Source organism: Pipra filicauda, unplaced genomic scaffold, assembly GCF_003945595.2.
Source record: "Pipra filicauda isolate LSUMZ 115617 unplaced genomic scaffold, ASM394559v2 scaffold103_size3290846_pilon, whole genome shotgun sequence".
In the NCBI taxonomy this organism is placed as follows: domain Eukaryota; kingdom Metazoa; phylum Chordata; class Aves; order Passeriformes; family Pipridae; genus Pipra; species Pipra filicauda.
In genome coordinates, this window is record NW_024103474.1 from 1,731,791 (window position 1) to 1,749,292 (window position 17,502).

Sequence of the window (17,502 nt, forward strand, 5' to 3'; positions counted from 1 at the left end):
AGCCCCTGCAGGGTGATGTTCCAGGTTGGGGACTGGGAGAGGAGAGGAGGTCTGGATATACCACAGGGCAGGTCTTGTCACAGCTCCCAGCAGGGAGTTGGGGTGGCAGGCCTTTGCTAGCTGGGAGCAAGTGCTGACACCTCCTGGGGCTGCCTCTCCAGCAGCTCTGGGGCCTCCCATGCTTTCCCCTGGCTGACACATAGCCTCTCTTCTCTGTTTGATGCAGGGCTCCTCTGTGTCCCCACAGACCCTGTGCAGGGGCTGGTGGGTGCTTCTGGGGGCTCCCCAGGGCCCAGCTCCATTCCAGCGGGGGCCGTGGCAGCTGCCGCAGAGGGACTATCCCATCACCCTGCCAGCATGGAGCAACTCACAGCCTGCTGTCTTGTATGGCTTTTTATTCCTATGTGATTATACATCCCACTTCATATAGGGATTGAAGCCGTGCAATACGCCGGGGTCCTACAGCGGAGAGCAGCTCCTGTGCCATGGGAACCAGCCTCGAAGGAGCCTTCAGAGCTGTCCCCTGGGGTGCTGGAGGAAGACTGCTGGCCTCAGCCTGGACTCTGTCCTGCTTCCCAGGCTACCCAACCCTCTTGGGCTGCAGGTGTGGGGTGCCAAGCTGCTTGGGGTGAGGCCAGCACAGGCCCACTCCTCCTTGCACTGCACCCTCTTGCAAAGGTGGGCCTGGTTCTGCACCACGTGTGCTGTGGAGAGACCTGGTAACTGTCCTGATGGGCTCATCTCTGGGGAACCTGCTTCTTTGGTTTTGGCCCCCAGTATCCCGGGAGATGGGTGACAACCTCTGGGTGCAGGCACTCAAGGAGGCACTGCTGGCAGGACAGGGGAGGAGGAAGAGGAAGAAGAAGAAAATGAGCTGAGGAATGGCCACCACAGCAAGGGCTGCCCCAAGCACAACTCTCTTCAAAGTTTCTCAAGAGGCTTCAGCCACTCTTTCAAGGTTTGCGTTAAATCTGTCACATTAGCGAAAATAGTGAAAATTGTGGCTTGTGGAGGAGATGAAAGGCAGCCCCTTCCAATGCCTCCATAAAGGAAGGGCCCCATTAACACCTAGTGAAATATTAGCCATTAATCAGGCTCTGTGCAAAATAAAACCATCCACATTTATCATTATTGGATCCCTAATGAAGTGATAATGGAAATGCTGGGGAGCTGTGATATTAATGTCTTCTAAGAGGCAAGAGCAGAGCCAAGGGCGGCAGCCAAGATTTTTAATTTACTGCCAAAAGCTCGTGCTGTTAATAACGCAGTTACTTCTCCTGGCCCTTAGCACTGTTTGGCTATGAGCTGCCAGCTTAGGAGAGTAAAGCGACCCTGAACGTACCTGGGCTTTGCTCAGTCACTCCCCAGCCAGCATCTGGGCATGTTTTTCCCAGTGACTGTCCTAGTGTCCCCTGCCCATATACAGGGACATGGCCAGGGAGCTGTTGGCCATCTCCACCCAGATCTCTCTTGGAGGCTGGCTGGCATAGAAAGTTTTGCTTTTCTGATAGAAAAGGAAGGGACTGGGAGCATCAAACCCAAGTGGCTCTTATCTCTCTGTGACTTGTTGCCTTAGGCAGAAGCACCCTGGAGCCAGGATGGCATGGAGCTGCTCCCAGCACAGCCTGCACACTGGGATCACGGGTTGTGACCATGCTGCACTCTGGGTTTCTTCACTTGCCCGGGTTCACTCCCATGATGCCAATATCCCATCCAGGACAGCGTGGGCAAGCTGCAAAGCCCTGCTCAGCTGTGGTGACTCACTCAAGCTCCCAATGGGAAAGTCATCGTTCCTGGCAGGCCCTGACAGCCCAGAGGCAAATCATTACTAGGCAGGTAAGCGATGCTCTTGTGTCTCAAGATGCAACTGTTAGCGCACAAATCCTGCTAAACCAGTGTGGCCCAAATGTGTGCTGGCTCATGCGTGGGGCCTTTTGCTGTCCAGAGGCATAAAACAATATTTTTTCTGTGAGGGGTGCCCAAACTCCAATGCTCCTTTTGTCCCTAGGTAGAAGGTCCACCCAAGCAACCCTTTGGAAACGCAGCTTCGAGCTGTCCAGGTAGAAGCATCAGAAAAGTATTTCTGTAGCCTGGGTATCCTTAGTGAACCTCTCCCTATCCTGTTATCTCTTCACTAGGAAAGAAAGGACAGGAACAAAACCCATATATGGTGGCCAGGCAAAGGTAGATGTGAAGTGTACTTCAAACAGCTCCATCCTTTCAACAAATCTTTTATTAGCCTTTTCTCCTCTCCAACACACATTCTTTAATTGCTAGTGAAAAGCCACCATTCAGAAAGCAAGGACACTGCTCAGGGTATCTGGGGTAGGCATTTCCTGGGAGAAGCCAGCCAGCACTAGCCCAAGGTCTTCTGAACTTGGCTGCAGCTCTAAGGGCCAGCATGGTGCTCAGCAGTGTGGCAGACCTGTGGGCAGGGGGTTATTGTGGGCCTGTTGCACACTGGACCTGATGCTGAAGGTGCCAGTGACCCTTCTGCCAGGCACCCCAGCCTGAAACCGGAGTCACTCTGCATTCCACTAGAGCAGAACTGGCCAGGAAGCATTCCTAGCACTGTGGAGCCAGCTTTAGCCAGTTATCCTGGCTGCAGCCCATACTTGTGGCTGTATCTCCGTGCGTTGGTGCCCCTGTGGAGCTGGCCTGCTGGGCATGGAGCAGGTGACCTGCCAGCGACCTCCGGAGAAAAGCACACGGCACAAAGCAGCTTCTCCTGCACAACCACCCCCTGACATTACAGGGGCACAGGGAGCTTTATAACGCTTGGCAGACTTCCCCCAGCAGATCTTGGAGCTGTTTGCCAGTGTGAGCAAGTTCAGGCATGTTACAGAAGACTTTCAGACTCTGAGGACAAGTGAGATGCGTGGATGGGTTTAAACCATCCCAGGCAAGACCAGGGTTTTGAAATCCCCAGGCTTGTGCCTTACACTGTGCCTGGGCTGTAGCCCAGACAGTCCAGCTGCCAGCCTGGCATCAATACTGGGCCCCGTGATGGTCCTCCTGATATCCCTACTTGTTAGTTGTTGGCTTCAAAACCAAAATAGGAGGTGTTGTATCCTCCTCAAAAATCCACTCTCCGATCCAGGCGGGTGCAGAACGACTGCTCAGTGAGATACACCACGACTCAGTGTTGGCACAACAGTGTGTTTATGTCACGAGATGAGATCAGCCACACGGAGTAGGTCGGTCTGTCTGGAAAGAGTCTGAGTCAAGCGTGTCCTATTACATTATAGCTGGATTTTCAAAGGAGCTCAGCTCCCACTTAGGCTCTGTAACAAACAGCCAGATATTCAAAAGAAGTCGGACGTGCTGGGTCATACTGGCTGCTGAGCTGAAGTCCTTTGAATATCCAGCCAAAACCATCAACGTGCCTGTTGCTACAGGCAAAGCCCTTCTGAAATCCAGCCTCACTGTGGGCTGCATATCCTGGGAAACCCAGCTCATCTCCGCTCTCCCGCATTTCGCACTGCAGTAGGTGACAAAACCACGATAAACCACCGTGTCCTTGTACATGTGGGGGAGCAGCTCCCTGTCAGAGCACAGCTCTGGCAGCTTTGCCCTTTGATCAGCTCAGCAGCACGGGTCAGGAGAGCTGAGCGTGAAGGTTTCCTTGCCTTTTGTTCTGTGGAATTAGCAGAGTTAATCAGAGTGACAGCGACTTCTGCCTCAGCGCGGAAGAAAGGTCAGTGGCTCAGGCTGGATGCACGACTGTTTTCTAGGCAGTTGCAAAACAACACCACGAAAGCTCATAGCATACATGCTGCTGGCACGGAGGCTCTCCCATCAGGGATCAGCAGGGAAGATGTTCCTGTGGAGGGAAGGAGGCTGGAGGAGCCACTGCACTTCGTTCATCCCCTTCCTTAAGTGAAGGTATGGAACCCTCTATGTCACTGTGCACTGCCTGTGTCACCCATCCAGTATCTCTGCCAATGTGCTCCTTAGCCACACTCCTGGGTTTGCATCATGCTGGACTTGTGGTCTCTGTGTCACCTCATACACTGCTGTGGGAGGAACTGCAGGGCACTGTGCTGGTGCGTGGAGTGGGTGCTGGGTATTCCCACCATATCCCTCCAGCACGTTCACACTTCAGGTGAGCAGGCCTTGCTGTCACTGCTTTTACATCCTTCAGTCACTGTAATGCACTTCTGTGAATCTGCAAAAGCTCCCTCCTGAGCTGCTCTTGAGCTGGGTTCACTGGAGGTGCAACAGTGCAGTGAGGGTTCTCCCTGGCAGCCCTGCCATGGCCTCAACTTCCCCATATCTTTTAACTGTAGTTGCAGCACATTAAGTCTTCAACTTCACTTAAAGTCACAAGCATGTTAAATCCAGCTTCCTTGTCTGCAATGTGACCTCTTACCTTTCTCTGATCCCCCCAGTTACAAGTGCTTGCTTTTGCTGTGGACATCCACTCATGTGTCTAATTAGTGGATTCTTTCTGTAAAGATACCACCACCCTCTACAGTGAGTCCTAATTTAAGTAGCTCGCATTTGTCTGCAGTATTGATGCTTTCATTTACTCCTGGTTCTAATTAAGTGCATCTGGATATCTGCAGAGGGAGCTCTCATGATCTCTCCAAAGCTCTAATTAAAATGGCCTGGATGTCCATGACATTGGTGCCTGTCAAGCCTGTCACCAGGAGGTGATGCCCACCTTGGAACTGGCTGAAGAAGGTGTAGGAGTCGTTGTTCCTGAGAAAAGCCTCCACGTCCAGGCCCTCCTGAAGCGCCTCAGCCACTAGCCCTGGGCTGCAGAAGGCTCCTGCCGCCTCCGTCGGCCCATCCTGCCCATCCGTTCCCCCGCTGAAGAAGATGATCTCACACCTCCCTCGGGGGCTGCTGCCTTCCATGGCCTGTGCCCTGTGCAGCCCCAGCCCCACGCGCAGGGCCAGCTCCTGGTTCCTCCCTCCCTTGCCGCTTCCTTGAAGCTGGACTGTGGTTTCTCCACCAGCCAGGATGCAGACTGGTCTTTCAGGCCCTAATCCTCGCAGGGCCTGTAGAAACTTGGCAAGGTCCAAACCTGGGATCTCCAGCTCTGCCGCCAGCTGCAGGAGATTGCCCCTCACCTCATCACCGAGGGGCTCTTCTGCGCGGCCGGCGAGGCCCAGGCAGACCAGCCGGATCAGCTGGCAGTACAGCGTGGAGACACGGCCGACCTCCCCACGGATTCCTGCACTCAGAACCAGAGCTGCGTAACCCAGGCTCTCAGCCTGGTGTTTGGCTTCGTCTAAAGCCAGAGTATTTGACCCAATGATGATGTTGGAAACATGGGAGTAGTTTTCTGGAGCGGTGGGCTTGGTGGGAGAGCTGGAGAGGACCGTTTCCACTGACTTGGGCAGGTTGTGCAGCACGTCGTATTTGGCAAGTACCTGAAGGCAGTCTTGGACACTGTGGGAGCTGGCAGCAGTGGGCCCACTTGCTATGATATCCAGGGGATCACCAATCACATCAGACAGGATGAGACTCACCACCTACGGAAAGAAATGCCCATAGATTATTGCAGGAGGCAGAGACAGGTGATTACACAAGAGCCCTGGCTCTGAGTTACACTTGCACTACCCCCACATCAAAGCAGATGGAAACAGGGCAGGGAAATTTTGTTTTATGGTCCTGTGAGTGTCACCTTGCCCTTCTTGAACCCACAGATCTACAGTCCCCTTGGATGCTAGACCATCACTTTGGAAGATGTAACCTGTGGCACTGCACCTGTCAGGCCCAGCATAGTGTGGGTTCAGTGATGGCACATGCTGAGAACAGCCCCCAGGGGAGCCAAGGGTCAGAACTAGCCTTGAAAGTGCTGTGGTGAAGCACCAGCACTTGGAGGTGCCTGCCAGGTGTGGGCTGGGGTGTGCTGAGAGTGGTGTGATGATGGCTGATGATTGCCAAGCCTGAATTCCCCCTGTTCCACCTCTGTCTCCCTGAGAGTTTGGGTCCTCAGTGAAATCTCAGCTATAGAGTCCCAAAACAGCATGCAAAGGTTGTTCATGTAGTAAGGAAAAAGCCCTGCAAGCATGCTTAGGTAAGTTGACTGAGCCTCTGCTTTGGGGGTAGGCGGGTGATCTGTGGGCAAGCAGGGCCTTCCCCGTGGTTACCTGTGCAGGATATGCGAGCTGGGCCAGCCCTCCTCCCTTCAGCACGGACAGAGTCTTCCGGACAATGTTCAGCTCCTGTATGGCAGCTCCTCGGGAAGCCAGCGTCTTTGTGAGTTTCTCCTTCTCTTCGAGGAGGATGGGAGGGATGGGAGCAGGCAGCAGGGCTGATCCACCCCCTAGGATGCAGAAGAGATGGCAAGGACATCAGGATAGCAGGAAAAGGAGGACAGAAGAGAGCAAGGCTTGAACTTTTCCTCTTCCCTGACTAGTGTATGGAGGGAAGGCAATTGGGGACCTAAGCTAACATCTCTGGAGAATTCAGTCTTCACCAATGGGTTTTCATAACTGCTGTCCCGCACTCTTTTCAGTCTGCTATGCTTCACCTGGCAGTGTAAACCATGCCAGACTGGGATACCACATGCCTCCAGTGTTGTGGGGATGACAGAAAAGGGACAGCAACTACTATCACCACTACTCTGGGCTACCAGTGTGTCCTCACACTGATATTCATCTGGAGGGGTGAGCAGAGAGCACAGCTTCCATAGCTCACACAGCAGTCTGTGCTATGCATGTGGAGACACTGCCTGCTTTGGTGGCTCCATTTATTCAGGACACTGAGTAAAAAAAAAAACAAAACAAACAAAAACAAACAAAAAACCCCCCTATCAACTACGGATGCAGCAAGACTGGAAACCCCTGAACTGTGCTCATCTTGGTCTGGGAGGAAAGGAAGGGGAGGACAGTAATGCAAAGGACAAAGCACACCCTGAGTCCAGGGGTCCAGCCTCATCAATGGAAATCCTGTCTGATACAAGCAGGCATTGGAAACGTGGAAAAGAAGGCAAGATTCTAATGGAAAAGTGGATGGAAAATACAGAGGAGAAAAGAGCAAGATCTGAGCAGAGAGAACACGCACAGAAGTACAGCTGAAAGATACTGTCAAAAGGCAAAGCCTGCTCAGAGGTTTGAGACAAATCAGCATCAATAAAACATGATGAGCAAGAAAAACAAATGCAAATGCCTGTGTTTCAGTCAATAGCCAGGGATCTAGCTGAGAGGTAGGAGCAGTTGGGGACCGGCTGCTGTGTGGGAGTGCACATGCAAAGGGAGTCACAGCCACGGGGAGATCCTGCACAGGCTCCCTGAAGGGCTGAGGAGTCTCTTGGAGATCCCCGTAGCCAAAAGACAGGAGGAAGCCCAGGGGAATCCCCAGCAAGCACAGCTAGATTCCAGTCACTTGGGTGTCTGCCTAATGGCATTACTGTCTCTGCACCAGATCAGGCTTCAGCATCCACAGAGGAATAAACACTGAGCAGAGGAGACCGAGGGGTTTCTGCAGAGCCCCTGTGTGCTTTTGTCCTGTGACATCCACAGCCAGCTGAGCTCAGGCTGGGGCAATGGCAGTGCATCCCTCTGATGCCCCATATCCACTCTCCTCACACAGCCCTGGGTCTGGGGACAGCCTGGGGGCCCAGCAGCCAAGGCCTGGAGGTGTGCAGGACTGACCCCTGCAAGGCAGGCAGCTCACTGTGCTGGTACCTGGAGGCTGCATTTCCACTGGCTGGGAAGCAGCCAAGCCCTGGGAAGGGTCAGTCACAAATCTCAGCTTACAGACTCACACCCCTGCAAAAATTTAGAGTGTGCCAGTCCACTAAGTGCTTGCATCTCCAAGTCTGCATCCCCAAATGTAAGGAGGGGGCAGGAAGAAAGCATCTCCTTGCCAAGAGGTGAGAACAGAGCCCAGGCTGTGCCCAGAGGTGCCATCTCACAGTGGTGGTACAACCACAGGACCCAGCCTGTGCAGCTCAGGTACAGTGCTGGGAGGCAGTGTGTCCACCGCAGCAGTGGGAAGCCCCGTGCTCTCCCTTGCTGCATCCCTGGAGAAGGGATGGTGGAAGAGAGAGGAAAAATCACAGAGGTACAAGGGTCCATGCTGAAAGGCCTGGCACAGCACAGTGTTCCATTGCTTCATGGCCATGGATGGCCTCAGGATACCCCGTTCTCTGGGGGCCCCACACTACCTGAGATAAGCACGAGGAGCAGGTCATCTGCAGTCAGACCCTCAGCCAGCTGCTGTATGGCAACAGCTCCCTTCAGAGCCTCTGCATCTGGGAGGTTGTTCTTGGCACCCTCGATGACCTGGATTTTGCTGTGTGGCTTCAGCAGCATCTCCCTGGTGAGATGAGAGAGGCAGTCACACCACTGACCTGTGCACCTACAAAGGCAGCCAGGCTGTCACTCTGCCAATGCCTGGTGCACCAGAGGTGTACAGCAAGTGACCAGGACAGGGAGATGGCTTTTGCTGAGTGTCTCTTCCCAGGGCTGGAGAGGCAGCACATCCAGCACAAGAGGTGGGGTCTGTTACTGGTGCCACTGGGACACGATGGTGGCTGAAGATGAGAGCAGTGGGTTGAGGGCAGCTGGAAAGGACTGAAGGGGTTCACAGCAACATCCCACAGAGAACAAATCTGGTAGCCTAGGCCCCCCCTAAAACTGTCCAGAAACAGTCCTCCTTACTGCATTCCTGCTCGCTGCAGGCTCTCCTGGATGCCGAGTGGCACACTGATGACACCACGGACGAGGTGGTCTCCCAGGATCTCTTCTGCTGCTGCAGCCATCCCCAGCACAGCTTTTCCAAAACCCACCAGGTACAGGTCCCTCTTCACTGGAAAGGCCTGGCCCTTCACCAGCAGCTGAGGGCACCTATCCCCCTGGAGTTTCAGAGCCCTCTTCATCATCGGGGCCGGGCGGACGGTGCCCACTGCGCTGCGGAAGAGGGACAGTGCATGCTCTCGTAGGGACATTCTGCCCAGGGTGGCCAGGCTGAGCCAGTCTGCGCTGTGGGGTGGACTTGTACACACTCTGCCAGCACTGGCAAGGCCTCCAGAGTTGGGACAGCTGAAGCCTCCAACCTGCAAGGGAAAGTGAACATTTTTGCTAGCAGAAGAGACAGGGCTGTCACAGAGAGAGCAGGGAGGTCAAAACATGAACTATGAAGCTCTAGCTCCTGTTTCCTCTAGATTAAGGTGCCATATGAACAGCATTTTCAAACTTCTCACCAGGCAGGAAGCAGAGAAGGACAGTGTCACATTCAAACTACCTGTCAGCTTGTGATTCCTCTGCAATCCCATCACCTCCCGCAGGGAAGGTGAGCTCTGCCAGCCAGCTTCTCCATCACTGTCGCTTTGCCACTGGCAAGCCATCATTTCTATTTGCTCAGCATTTGACACCTTTCCAAACTGTGGAAGCTGCTCTCTGTCCTAGAGAGAGCAGGGTATCTGGGTGGAACAGCTTTTCACTACATTAACTCCCTTCCTCGTGCTGGCCAAATGCTGATCTCATTCTCTGGCTGTGCATTGCCCCATGTGTCCCTGCAGCATCAGATACGGACTCAGGAGAAACAACAGGCTTGCTGGCTGCCTGATCCCTTGCTGCTGGTGGCCACAGAGAGACCAGTAATAAGGTTTCCTCACCAAACAGCAAATTAACACAAAGCTTCATTTGCCTTTATGTTTTCGTCCTCTCATTATCCATTAAAATCACATTTAGAGCCCAAATAATACTTCAGATCCAGGCAAAGTTGCCAGCCGTGTCTGTGAAAGCCCATTTGAGCTGGTCTCCACTGAGCATTAGCATTATATGCAACAGATTTGTGCATGGACCGAAAGATCTCAGCTGCTCAAGGGCAGATACTTGTCTTGACAGAGGAAAGGCAGCCCCTGCCAGCACACAGGCATCTATTCCCTCCCAGTGCTTCTCCTTCCTTCTGTTAACTGGCAGCAAGTTCACTGCCGGTTTCTCAGGATCAAAGATCCCTGTGATCTGCATCCCTCCCGCTCACGGCAATCAAGGCAGGGTGCCAGGAGGCTCAAGCAGCCCGGGCAACACACTCAATCACAGACTCAATCAAATTACCTGAGAGAGTTAATCCTCTCTCTGGTAAGTGGAGTGTTTCAGTGCAAGTGGCTGGATTCTTCTGTGAAAGCTCAGGAGTCCAGAGGTCTCTTTGTCCTGACACTCCCATAGCATTGCAAGGTGTTAATGATTAAGCCACACAAGCTTTTCAACAGCTCCTCTAGTCCTAAATCTGCCTTATTTTGCTGTAGGGACCCAAAGGCTCTACACAAAAAACCCTCTACACAAGCACCTTCTCAGACACACTCTGAAATCTATTGGACAAGGGACTTGCAGGTAAAGCTATATGGAGAATCAAAGGTTTGTCAGGGAAAGAAACCTAAGAATCACTGATTTTGGAAAAGACCCTTAAGATCGAGCCTAACCATAAATTATTTAATACTTAGGAGAACAGATTTTAAAGGCACAAGCCAAGGCAGATTAACTACCTATCTGTACTCTCTTCAGATATTGATCAGGACTGTCTTTTCAACCATGAGAGAGGAGAATAAAAGACAGGGCGTCCTGGCCACTTTGTTACTAGACTCTTAAACTTCATGGCAGCTGATGCTGCGAGCAGCATAAACCACTGACCCCTCTTCAGGGAGAGCCACAGTGACTGTGCTGCTCGCAGTGAAGTCAGCTGTGCACCTCTCAGGAACTGAGATTAGCATCTCTGTTCCCAGCAGGTCTCTGATTCACCTGGCAGCACAGTGCAATCAGAAGAAGGTGTCACAAAGCAGAGGTGCATCATGCCCCAGATCACCTCCCCTAAGCTGCGATACAGGGTTTGCAGAAGTGGCTGGAGAAAAAGGCTTAAATGGAGCCAGGGGGATTGCAGAAAATAAAGCCCCAGTGTTTTTAAGAGGCTCTGTCTCTGCCTTGATGTTTCTGTGCACGGCTGACCCTGAAGACCGGGGGAATTGAGCACAAGCAGACCTGCAACAGTGGCTCCTGTCACACGTGCCCTCCTGGCGGCTCCGTTCAGCTCCAGCTCCAGACACGACACAGCAGGCGTGAGTTGTTTAAGAGAAATCCTCTCCTACTGGAGCTGGAAAATAAATGCCAGTTTAATTCATCTGGCACTTGTGTACATACTGCTAATGCTTGCTCTGGAAAGCATTTCACTACAATAGCAGGCGTGTAATCTGTTTTCTGCACTCTGAACTCAGATTATATTTTAACCATCGAGGCCTGATCCGGAGTCTGGTGAAGTCAGCAAGTGTCCTTCCTTTGCTTCTCAGGATTTTAGGGCACACTGCCTGACGCTGATCTCAGAGCCCAGGTGTAAATGCAGAGTAATGGTATAAAATGGTGTAAAAACCCCCTTGCAATCAGAGGTTATCCAACTTCATACCAATGCAACAGAGAGCTGAATTTGGCACAGATCCATTAGCTTTGGATGTCTCAGTGTGTAACTCTGCTCCTTGTCAGCTCTGATTAGACACACAGGCTCACTGGAGGCTCCCCTTGCAATGGGGGTGCTGCTAATGATGCCACAAATCCATTTTTATGTAATTTATTTATACAGTCTCAGGCACTGGGTACTAAATGTCATCAGGAAACAGCTATAAATTAAAAGTGCTATGAAATCCAATATAGATATTAACAAAAAAAATAAAACTCCTACTCATTTTTCTGGGGCTTTAAAAACAAGATCAAGAGGACTGAACATCACCCCAAAACACAGGCAGTCATGGAAAGAAAAATAACCCAAATGGCAGTTTTTAGACTCCCTCCAGAGATGGTGGGTTTAGAAATGATGTAACTGCCCGTCAGCTGCTGCATATTGCACTTGGGGAAATTACACCCTCACATCCCTGCATTTCCCTCTTCCCACTGCTGGCTGGGAGGAATCTGGGCTGGGAGAAGGGCCTGATGATGTGACTCATTGCTTCATGCACTGATCTTTGTTTCCTGCTTTCTCAGGGAAATCACATAGGGATGAATGAGCCCTCTTCTATATGGATATAAGGTGATCTGTTATAGGATGAGCTTTGTCCCTGTTTGGGATAATTTGGAGTTGGGGTAGTCTTTTGAAAAGTTTTCTAGAAGTTTGCACTAAGCTTAGGAAGAAAATGATGCTAAGAATTACCTGTTCCAAAGACAGCTGGAGGATTGGAAGGGGTTTAGATTAATCCCCTTTAAATGAAAACTTCCTCAGCTTTCATTGATGAATAATCTACACACTTATAATAAATCTACACACACCATTAAAAGCTCTTTCTTCACAGGGCTCCTCCTAAGCCTGCAGAAATTTCCACTGTTAGCTCTCACACCGAAAAGCAGCAAAACCCCAGCTTCTTATTTTCACCTTCTCTGGGAAAGAGGGAGGGAGAGGAGCTGGACTGTGATAAAATACAGGCAAAACACTCGTTTGCATTACCTTTTATTAACTTTTTAATTAAGGCAATTCTGCAGGCAAGGAGCCAAAGTCAGAGGGAGACAGAAACAATCCAGCAGTAGGGGCAGAAATGTAGTAAAGCTGCCAAGTAAATTGGATGGTGGCAGGAGACCAAAAGCATGGACATAGTGGGGCAGAGCCTCAGCCATAAACTTGGAGTCACACTGGGGAGGAAAACAGTGAACAAATGAGCTGGCCATGCCCATGCAGCGAGAAAAATGAGCCAGCACCTCACTCCATGGCAGCTGCTTGAAAGCCAGAAAAATATTCCTTTCTAGGGGCCAGTCTGCCATCGCTGGGCAGAGCTGAGCTATTCCAGGTGCCGTGGTTGGGGGTTTGTTCAAGGATTTGCATCATGGGCTTGTGGTTTTCTTGAAGTTGGGGTAATTGAGCTTGTTGCAGGCCAACCCAGCCACAGACACATCCTGAGCATTTCAGGTGCTGCGAGATCAGAGGATGCTGTATATTCATGCACCAGAATGTCTAATTCAGCTGAGAGATTCGGGGGCCTAAGTTATGTTAGTTTTAATGTCATTGGGACATCTCTGGATTTCCCCCGGTGTGGCAGGGATTGGTGGCTGGTCCACCGTGTACGGGGCCAACTCCAAAATCCCTGAGGGGCTTGGAAAACATTTGAGATGGCACTGGATCAACCCCCAGTTGCCTGAGGATAATTTTGAGCTCAAGCTCTAAAAGACAGATTATAGCAGTAAACTCCCAGACACAGCAAGTTTTAGCAGCGTCTCTTGCTCCTCGTTTTTCTTGCTGCATGACTTTCTTCTGGCCCCCCGGTACGTAAATTAACATTACACTCACTGAGCCTCAGTGCTCCCATTTCTCCTGCAACACCAGGGGAGTTCACCTACGAAGTACAACAGAGCTGGGATTTTACTGCCTCAAACTCCCCTGCTCCCACTTACTGACACATCTCTTTTATCGTTTGATATATCAACTTTAATTTGCCTGGTGAGCCCCGCTTGAAACTCAAACTCGCTGCTCCACGTGGTCCCAAAAGCATTACGAGAAAATTTTTCCAGGAGATGCACTGAACCCAGGAGGGAAACAAAGCGGGGAAGGCTTGTTCCAAGTGTCTGTTCTGGGAGGATTAGATGGGGGATTTTTCAAGACTAATCTCTTTAAATGAAAATTTCAGAATTTGATTAATTTTTTAATCTGCACATGGATTTGCATAAAATTACTGCACTGCCTCATTCACATTTGGTAAGAGAGGAAATGTCTGCAGGAAGGATGGGCAGCTGTGAAGGGTCCAGTGCACAAGTGGGTGTGCAGGGACAGGGTGAAAGGCCCTGTGCCCCCACTCACTGCAGTGCTCCTGGGAAAAGCACTGGGAAAGAGGATGAAGGTGGACAGAAGCAGCCCCCAGAGGGCTTGCCAGGCAGGCAAGGGAGAAAGCAGGATGGAGCCTGAATACCTTTGTTTCAAGAATATGCTGAGGTCTGGAAAACCCAGGAGTCCCAGTTTCAGATACATGGCTTTCTATATGTTTGTTGGAGAAGAAATATGTTGCTCTCATGACTGATTTACTCACCAGGAAAGTGTCAGCAGGGTCTCTTTGCCTTTGATGGAGAACGCGGCTTAAGGCCAAGCACAGGGAAGATAAGTGTTCAGCATTTTATATATATAGATCAGTATGATTAGTAAAAAAAATTAACTGGATTTGACACATGCATCTTACTAGTTTTTCTAGGTCACACTCCCTTCACTCCCTATATACCTTTTGGAAATGATTTTCCCATGCACTGGGAATTGCAAGGAAGAAAAAATTTTTCACTAAAAATCCTTCTGTAGCTCAACACAGAACGCTACTACCCTGGAGCCAAATCCATGCCAAGTCTACTTCCTTTCATGCTGTAATTTCTCAAACTCCCTATTCTGAGTCAACTTGCCATCAAAGTTGAGAGTCATTTAAAATACAGGGAAGGATCATAGTATTCTAGAGAAGATGAAAAGCTGCCAGCCTTGAGGACTGGAATAGTAGAAAGGGGTTGAAATTCAGTGCTGCGAAATACAAGGTCACGCTCTTTGGGATTAATAGCAGAAAATTATGAGCTCCTCAGTTGGAAATAACATAAGAGGAGAAAGAGCCAGGAATCTTAATCAGTCACAGGATGACAATTACAGCTGCCCTTTGGGCTGAGACAAGAGGCTGTGGGGAATGTGGAAAGCAGCAGATGTGAACTGCCTGGACTTCAGTGAGGTTTTTGACATCACTCCTGTGAGCACACTGGAGTGAGGGCTGGGCAAACGCAGTCAGACCTGCTGGAAAACAGCCTGACCACTGAGCTCAGAGGGTAGAAACAAGTGGCCTGGGGTCCAGCTGACAGCTGGTAATCAACAGGGAATCTGTTGGGGTTCATGTCACCCCATGGCTTCATTAGTGACCTGGAGGGTAGCACAAAGTGCTTAATTTGGGGAAGTGCTGATGGAGGCACCTTCCAGAGGAACCGTGATAAACTCAAGGTCAGGACCCACAGAAACCTCGGGACACTCAGCAAGGAGAAGTGTGAATTTTTGCTGCTGAGCAAGCACAAGTCCCTGTACTGTGCAGGTTCCAGTGGTATGGAACACAGAAATACATAGGTAGAATAACTGCATGTGATCGATATCACTCAAGCAGCAATTAAACATTTTTTCCATTAACTAATTTTGCAGGGTCATTATCCATGATTCCTACTTAATATGACATTGTGCTAGGAGATCCAATTATCCTGCCAGCTAAATTCCAGCTCGGTATAAACTGACAAACTAAGTTCCAACGATTAGGAAGAACGGCAGGAGAATAAAAAGGAAGTGACAAAATATCAAATCAACAACCCACGGTGTTATACAACTCTAAAACTTAGCTAAGTACTGTAGGTGTTTTGAAGTAAATTGTCTTATGATGGTATTGGTGAGTCACCTCCGGGGCCCACAGGAGATAATCCAGGCTTTGATCCTGCAATTTACAGTGTGCAGGGCACGGCACCCTGAGCCTCTCTGAAACCTCTCATCGCACGGAAATAAGTGGCAGGTTTTGAACTGAGCTGAACAAAGGGGCAGCTGAACCTGAGAGGCTCTGGAGTGATGAAGGCATTTTGTTGAGTCTCCCTGGACTCCAGTGTGAAAACCTTGTCTCTGGTTCAAAGGAAAAACAGGTGAATCATTCAGAGGAGCCAATCCCACCGCGGCGTGAGAGGAATGAGCGGGGTGAGATCTCTCAACCTGTGTTAAGGGTGAGCTCCAGCAAACAAACAGCGAGGGGAAAGAATCTGGGGAAAGACTTTTGTTTCACTAAATCCACACGAAATAATTCCGCCTGTTTGAAGGGCGTGCAGACAGAGCTTTAAGAACAGCTCCCGGGCTTGGTGAGGTTTGACCACAGGAGGGCAACAGGATACAAACGCAAAATCAAACCCTGTTCTGGAGACTGTGAAAAGAAAATGCAATTAACGTTTAGGAAAGTGTCTATGGTTTGGTGAGTTTTTTTTTTCTTTTGATTCTGAGTTTCTGGGGGACTGAAATGCCAAGAAGATCTGGTGGTGTTCTGAATTTAAAATAGCAGGAATCTTTGAGGTGTGCGGGGGAGAATCTCATAGCTACTGTTATACTCCAGAAATAACTTCTTAAGGTAAGAAATAGACAAAAACACGAACACAGAGCCTGACATCAGGATTCACGACAGAAAAAGGTAGTTCCAAGGTGTGTGCATTGGAGCAGCAGCCTCAAAAGCCATGGTGGCTTTCTCCAAGGCTTGAACGTGTCCTGCACACCTTTACCCGATGTCTCACGTGGTTCAGGATCACGCTGCTATAGCTGTGGTGTTCCTGTAGTACTGCTTGGAAGTTTTTAGAGGAATAAAAGAATACTGGGAAATGAAAATATGCATTAACTGGACTGAAAGCAGCACGGGGGAAGGGTAAGAAAGTAATCAAGGTGTATTTCAAAGGAGGATATGGACACAGGGGGTGCTCCCTGGCCAGTGAGGAAGGAGTCCAGCCCCAGGCTGTGCAAAGGTGGTTCCTGTCGGGCCCCATCAATGATTTCACAGAACCACAGAATCAATTAGGTTGGAAAAGACCCTCGGGATCATCCAGTCCACGTGTGACCTCATGTCAACTAGACCATGGCACTGAGTGTCACATCCAGCCTTTTCTCAAACACCTCCAGGGACAGTGACTCCACTACCTCCCTGGGCAGCCCATGCCAAATCACCCCTTCTGTGAAGAAATTCTTCCTAATGTCCAACCTAAATGTCCCCCGGTGCAGCTTAAGACTGTGTCCTCTTGCCCTGTCGCTGGTTGCCCGGAGAAGAGTCCGACCCCCATCTGCCTCCCGCCTCCTCTCAGGGAGTTGTAGAGAGCAGGTCCCCCCTGAGCCTCTCTTTTCCCAGGCTCAGCCCCCCCAGCTCCCTCAGCCGCTCCTGGTCAGGCTTGTGCTCCAGACCCTTCCCCATCTCTGCTGCCCTTCTCTGGACCCGCTCCAGCCCCTCAATGTGTGTCTTGTCCTGAGGGGCCCCGAACTGGACACAGCCCTCCAGATGTGGCCTCGTCAGCGCCCAGCGCAGGGGGACAGTCACTGCCCTGGTCCCGCTGGCCACACTATTGCTGATACAGGCCAGGATGCCACTGGCCTTCTTGGCCACACTGCTGGCTCACGCTCAGCCGCTGCAGAGCAGCACATTTCTTCCCAATTCTCATGGGAAACGCGGGAAAACACGATAACGCCAAGCAGAGACGTCCCGGCGGGGCGGGACTACCCTAGGCCCCGCCCAGCGACGGAAGTGACGCACCTCGCCGGCGCGAATCCATTGCCCGCTGTACGGGATGACGTCATGCCCTCCCCCCGGCCCCCAACCCCGCTGCCGGGCACGGCCGGGCGGGTGGGTCCTGAAAACCGCGGTGGTGAACCCCGGCTCCGCCACAGCCGCCCGGCCCCGCCCTGCGCCGCCCGTTCCCACCTGGTGCCCTGGGCGGGGCGGGGGCGCTGACAGACGCTGGCAGTCCCTGCGGGCCGGGGGAGCGCGCAGGGCTTTCCCGCCGTTTCCCGCCACACTCAACATGACGGCCGGGCCGGGACTCCCCGCCCGCCATCCCCCGTCCC

General features: G+C 51.3%; 1 protein-coding gene and 1 long non-coding RNA gene across 2 annotated transcripts; one reads left to right on the forward strand and one right to left on the reverse strand.

Moving 5' to 3' along the window:
* Window positions 1-381: 381 nt before the first annotated feature.
* On the forward strand, window positions 382-7,116 carry LOC113991298. The gene is made up of 4 exons (XR_003541885.2): window positions 382-958; window positions 1,577-1,836; window positions 3,735-3,885; window positions 4,569-7,116. It is a non-coding gene; the product is annotated as an uncharacterized LOC113991298 (long non-coding RNA).
* GLYCTK (glycerate kinase) lies at window positions 2,218-17,489 on the reverse strand. The gene is made up of 6 exons (XM_027727394.2): window positions 17,360-17,489; window positions 10,938-11,049; window positions 8,622-9,016; window positions 8,126-8,277; window positions 6,105-6,280; window positions 2,218-5,483 (listed from the first exon to the last, which is right to left on the reverse strand). Exons 3-6 carry the CDS (start codon window positions 8,906-8,908, stop codon window positions 4,578-4,580), a joined length of 1,521 nt encoding a protein of 506 aa, XP_027583195.2. The 5' UTR covers window positions 8,909-9,016; window positions 10,938-11,049; window positions 17,360-17,489; the 3' UTR covers window positions 2,218-4,577.
* Window positions 17,490-17,502: the final 13 nt, after the last annotated feature.

Bases quoted from the DNA above. Each gene is read 5' to 3' on its own strand.
- GLYCTK (XM_027727394.2), bottom strand. From the start codon at position 8,908: ATGTCCCTACGAGAGCATGCACTGTCCCTCTTCCGCAGCGCAGTGGGC. The intron at 8,278-8,621 runs GTAAGGAGGACT...TCATCTCACCAG, and splicing joins CTGCAGCGAGCAGGAATGCA to GGAGATGCTGCTGAAGCCAC. The intron at 6,281-8,125 runs GTAGTGTGGGGC...TCTGCATCCTAG, and splicing joins GCTCCTCGTGCTTATCTCAG to GGGGTGGATCAGCCCTGCTG.